The sequence below is a fragment of the Buceros rhinoceros genome, unplaced genomic scaffold (genome assembly GCF_000710305.1).
Source record: "Buceros rhinoceros silvestris isolate BGI_N320 unplaced genomic scaffold, ASM71030v1 scaffold2266, whole genome shotgun sequence".
Classification (NCBI taxonomy): Eukaryota; Metazoa; Chordata; class Aves; order Bucerotiformes; family Bucerotidae; genus Buceros; species Buceros rhinoceros.
In genome coordinates this window covers 61,854-67,853 of record NW_010417998.1, presented here as the reverse complement: position 1 = coordinate 67,853, position 6,000 = coordinate 61,854, and the positions used below count along the sequence as shown (strand labels likewise).

Below are 6,000 nucleotides of genomic sequence, written 5' to 3'. Positions count from 1 at the left end.
TGGCTGCCATATGTGATGGAGCAGCCCATAACCAACCGCTGGTGTCCGGATCTCTGTAGGGAAGAGAAACAGCAGAGATGGTACAACAGAAGGAGGGGAAAGCTCTGAAACCAGACTGGCTTCGGCAACCACATCTCAATGGAGCCCAAGGCTAAGTCATGCCAAACTGTGCCGGACCAAGGAACAAAATGAAGGTACTGCTGACCCTTCTCGCAGCCACTGCTGTCCCCACTCTGCAGCCACTGCTGTCCCCACTCTGCAGCCACACACCAGCAGGCAGCACATGAGGGGCATTTTGGCGTTTGCAAGCCTGAGGTTTGCAGTGAGTTCAACCACTGGTGAATAGGGAAATCCCTCCCTGTGCAGAGGAACGTGAGGTCTGCTGGCCGCTAAAGCCCGCATGGAAGCAAAGCTCAGCAGAGCCACTACTATCATCTTGCTGTTGGGGAGAGATAGGGGCTGTTCTTCCCAACTGCTGTGGGATCTTAATGTGACAGGCAGCTTGAAAATCTTGATAGAAATGGGAATAAAAAGCAAAATAAAACCCCGCTGAGTCTATGATTATTATTTTATAGAGATGACAGATATAATTTAGTGCATAATACCATGGTAACCCTTTCAGATGGAAAGAAAGACAGGAGCAGGGCTGTCTCTGGTGTGAGCCAGCAGGGAATATATTTTTAAAAAGCATAATCCACAACTCTGTCACTGCAGAGACCTGTCTGCTTTAATCAACGGTAAATTGCCTGGAGCTTATCAATCAATTTAACTCCAGAGCACATGGAGGGACCAGAGGCATGAAAAGGTGCCAGGGAAATGCAAGGCAAAGCAGTGTTGGACTTCAAGCACAGACGAGACCTCTACAGAGGGGAAGGAGCAGGTAACTCCTTCCGACGAGCTCAATGGATTAGAAAGAACCAAAGGGTGACCTTGCCCCTACAACAATGTCAGTAACAGTGATATAGTCCAAGGACAAGGAGCCAGGGCCACCTTCCTGCAGATCTTGCCTGATCCCACTCCTGCCCCTTCTTGCCCATCATTCTGGCCTGTGGTTTCCAGCCTCTCCTTGCCCTAAACATTTCCAGTGAGATGGGACAACAGATTTCAGCTGGTGTACGACAGCCAGATGTTACAGCACTTGCTGAACCTTCTGCAACCATTCAAAACCTGCCCATGAGCCCAGGGGGTTGAAGATGATCACACATTCTAGGGCTCCTTGTTATTCTTTTTCAAAATAGGAAGGAGCATCCTTCAGTCCAGACCTTCATGGGTTTCCTGGTCAGCAGCAGCATGAATGTGTGTGCTCTTGGGAGAAACCACGACCAAAGCCGGCTTCCTCTTCCCCTTGGTTCCTCTTCTTTGCCCTCAGCCCTTCTGCCAGGCCCTACCTCCCTGGAGACTCATGTTCCCCTTCGGAGAGCCACCCCCACTGTGGGCAAACACATATTGCCCTAGTGAAACACCAGAGACCAGCTTGTGTCTACATGAGGGCCTGAACCGAAGTGTCACCCTTGACCAGCTGATGTCAGATGCAGTGGCACCATCAACTACAATGCCGAGGCAGGTAGTGTTGTCCTGTTGAAGGTGAAGTCCAGAGGATGGTGGATAAAATCCTCCATGCGGATACACGGAATTGCCTGTGACCTTCCCAAGACAACACAGCTAGATGGTTCTCCTCAGGGAACACCTACTCTACAGCCAAGGGAGCCTCAAAAGCAACACAGCTCAAGCAGTTCAGAGAACACACCGACATGGAGCAGGCAGATACAACAGAGGAAGACCCTAGCATCTTGTACAGCCACCGAGGCCCAGTTGCATTCAAAAAGCCCCGGGCACCCACAGAGTGAATCCACGCCTGTGGCCCTGGCAGGAGGAGCTCGACAACCTTCCAGATTCACCAGCCTTGGATGAACCCAGATATCCTCACACACCTGAATCTTGAGATGGAGCCACATCCCACCTTAGACCTGTAAAGTAACGACATTTGACAACACAATGGCCGCTCCTTTCACCTGCAGTGATGGAAGTGCTTCAGAAACACTGTTCCTCTGAGCTCCTCTCCTGGTTTCCACGAGGATGAGCTGAACTTGAGCTACACACAGAAACGTCTGTTTTCCTCTGCTGAAGGAGAGGACGTGACTAGCCAGGCTAAAAGGAATCCCACTGGAGATGCTCGGATCCCCAGAGATGATCATTCCAATTAGTCAGGACAAACACGAACGGTGCTTGACAAAGTCAACCCACAGCTGCCTGTCGAGGCTTTTCCCCTGGGTCCACAAAGTGCTCTCGTTCCCTTTGGTTTCACCACTGCCTTTATTTGTCTAGACAAATCTCTCCGGCTTTTTGCCATCGTTTGGAGTGAACCTCTTCTGGAGTCACCTTCAGCTACACCCTCACACCACACAACACAGACATCGGTCTGACCAGCTCACAGGTGGCAAAAACACCAAAGCAGTAAGTTCTGAGATCTGTCTGCTGGAAGGAATCACTGCGGCCTCGACGCAGGGCCGCCTTCCTCATCCTTTCAACACTCACATCCACCCCAGGTCCACACTCACTCATTCCTCACTAGCTGAAGCGAATAAGATAGAGGTTCTTGGAGTGGTTTGTAATGAGACAGTTAGCACCCAGGTCCTTGTCACCAGAGCTGTCAGGCAGGTGTGACAACAGGGATCCAGCTAAGCTGGTGAGGCCCTGCTTAAATGTTTAGGTCCCGAGTTATGTCTAATACAGCACCACCACAGTACAGCAGCAGCGAGTTCAAGGGTTGACTCCTCCACAGCTGCAATTTGCATATGTTTGTGCCTTTAACGGCGCTCATTGGCTGCTCGTGTAATTACAGAATAGCTGGTGAAGCAGCAGCCCCCAAACGCCTTTTATATACGCAGCGATTATGCACCCGGTGTTTGATCGCTTGTCTGGCATTAACAGGAATTTCAGAAGTGTTCTGCACCAACCTACAACCCCACGCCCACCAGCTCTCCATCCTCCCACAGGCTGAGGAACCTCAGATGACCCAGGTTTTTTTTGGGGGGAGGGTTGTTTTCTCCCTTTGTTTTTCTCTTTTTCGTTTTCTTTTTTTCCAGATAGCATCACATCAAGGGTCATGGACCAGATGGGTAGACTGTGAGGCGGGTGGAGAACTGGCTGGACCACCATGCTCAAGGGTCTAACAGGAGGCCAGCCACCAGCAATGCTCCTCAGAGGGTGGCACCGGGGCAATACTGTTCAATGTCTTCCTTCACAACCCCAGCAGCCCACTCTGGTCTGCAGCTGACATGGACCAACCAGAGGGGTTATTACTCTAAACGGATGGACCCTGACAGGCTGGAGAAAAGCTGTGGGTGGTTCAATGCACTTTAGGATCCTCCAGTACGTTGATGTAGCACAGCAAGTGCAGTGGAGGCCACCAAGATGGTAAAAGGGGGGAGCACAGTGCATGCAAGGAAAGGATGAGATGAAAGGGCTCTGTTCATCCCAGGGAAGAGGTGAAGTGCAATCTTACAGCTCTCTACAAGTACTTCATGGGGATTTATAGGGAAGACCCAGACAATTTTTTTTTTTGGAGATGCATAACAAAAGGACAAGAGGCAACAAACACCAATTGCAGCAAAGGAAATTCCTTTCGAAATAAAAATATAAAACCTCCACAGCGTGGATTTAGCAGAGCAACAAGAGCCAGGCAGGGAGGCCATGGGAACTCCCGCCTTCATTCATTCAAAACGGGTCTGATCAGCCTGACCCAAGTTTGACAGGGGCTGGAGCAGGGGGATGGACAGGGGACCTCGAGCTGAATTACAAGTTTACAAAGACACAACAAATGCAACACATGGAAATGCTTCTTCAACTCTCAATTTCAGGAAAGAAAACCCATGTTCCAGCAGATCTAAACAAGAAATGGGGAGATGGCAAAAACCCAAGAATATTTAAAGCAAGGAATGAATCAAGAATGAACAGCAAAAGGTAAACAAGGACTTAAAGAAAACTTGAACCACAGCTTAAATAAACATCACGAGACCCAGGAGCCTGACCCCACTTCTGCAGCCATATGATAAAGGAAAAGCCTCCTGGGCTCCTGCCACTGCTCCCACCCTCCTGCCCAGCATCCAGATTTGGCAGGACGTTTTCTCACACCCCAACCTTAGCACCACTCAAGCAGAAAACAGTTAAAATTAAAGCTCCTCATTGAGACGCTGCTTTTCTCTCGCTCTGCCCTTCAAAGCCCAGATTAACTAGAAGCCAGGATTTAACACGACCCACATCTAACGTGAAAGGCTGATGATGATCAGCTGAGCACATGACAGGTCTGATTCTTTCCTGACACCCCTTAATAATGGAGTTATTAACTTTATCAAAGTCCTGTTCATGGATTTCCCACTGCCTGGCACCTCCTCGACTCCTGTCTGACAGACCAGACCACCAGGCACTGAACTTTCAGTTCGTGCTTTGTAAAATCAACATTACTAAGGACGGCAACAAATTACAAACTGAGGTTTTACAAGGTGATGGTGTTCCCAACCTCTTGATCTGGCTGCTGAGAACTTTCTCCAACATTACTTATCAGCCTTAAACTCCGAAAGGCTCTTTCAGCAGAGACACCCCCTGCTTCAAAGCATGAGAAAAAAGAAAACAAAAGAAAACAACAAAAAAGAAAACAAAAACAGTCTATCCACTGTTGGAAGAAAACTTTTCTAAGGCTGAACAATTTCCCCTTGGTTCAGAACTCACTCCAGTGGTTTCAGCAACTCAGAATTCAGTTTCAGCAATTAAGTCAAAGCTGGTTTCGATTATCAACTCCTTCATGCTCTCCTTTACCCACACGCTGAGTGCCTGACCACTGAGAAGCTAAGAGGATGTGCCCACAAGCTGTACAGGCTCCAGGCAGAGCAGCTGAACGAGTTTCTGCTCTCCTGACTCCAGGGCCAGCCGCCCACTAAATATCCACCCCCTGCTTCGCTGCACTAAAAGAATGTCCCTGCGTGGCAAAGCAGTGCAATTAATCTCCACATTTACAGGCGTGGAACTGAGGCTCACAAAGACAAGCCCAGCTCCATCACTCTCCCAGTCACTTAACTGAGTGCTGAAGGTGGGAGCCCAAAGATCTCCCCCAAGACCTTCTGGACCTATGCACCCCTCCCCACTGACCACAGGAGCTGGAAAGTAAAGCAGCTTCTTCTAACTGATGTTCCTCAAAGTGACGGCTCTGGAATCCTTCCAAACACAATCAGGGATTATGGAACGGTCTCAGGTCACCACCCTCACTGAGAAGGCACACATCCTGTGTCATTGCAAGGTGGGAGACTGCATTTTGCTCACCAAGGCCAGGTGGGCCAGAGGAATGTAGGCCCGGAGGCCAACAACCTCCCCTGGCATCAGGACAAGCTCTAAGTGCCACAGGACAGCAGCTGCACTTACCTGGAAGATGTTGGAAAAGTCTCGCAGGTTGAAAACGTAGTGGAACTTGACAGCCGTTGGCAGGAAAGTAGCAGCTACTTTCTGATGCAGTCCCAGGGCAAGGGCAACCAGCTGCTGAGCTGATTTTTGCACAGCCCCTGAGAAATCACCATTCGTCAGGTGCTGCGTTAAAATGGTGCTGTAGATCCTGGACAAGGCATCCTGACCAGGGATGGAGAGAGCGAAGACGCAGAAGTGGCGCTGCAGAAGAGAAGGAAGACGTGGAAAGGTCAGAGAGATGGGCAACCACTTCTCAAGCAAAATGCCCTCAGGGACTTAATGCGATTGGACACAGCGCTAGATAATCTCATCTAGGCTCCCTTTCCTATGAAAGGTTGAGCCAGATGATCTTCTGAGGTCCTTTCCAACCTGGGATGCTTTATGATTCTATGACTCACATCCACCGGAACAAGACTATTACCCTCTTCCAATTTCCCAGCAGAGGACACCCGGTAAGTGATATCATTCTGTTCCCTAAACAAGGGATTTTCAGCTGTATTTCACAACTGCTTTGCTGGAAGTTCAATGCATCAAAGAGCTGAAGGG

The 6,000-nt window shown here is 49.5% G+C and overlaps 1 protein-coding gene across 1 annotated transcript in view; it reads right to left on the bottom strand.

Annotated features, from left to right (window-relative positions):
• The window catches only part of DNAH9 (dynein, axonemal, heavy chain 9), a gene marked incomplete at its 5' end in the record, with an annotated part of 172,531 nt that overhangs the window by 106,782 nt on the left and 59,749 nt on the right, over positions 1-6,000 (bottom strand). Inside the window, one exon of the mRNA XM_010138359.1 lies at positions 5,416-5,655. Within this exon, the coding sequence (XP_010136661.1) occupies positions 5,416-5,655 (240 nt within the window). The remainder of the gene's footprint in view (positions 1-5,415; positions 5,656-6,000) is intronic.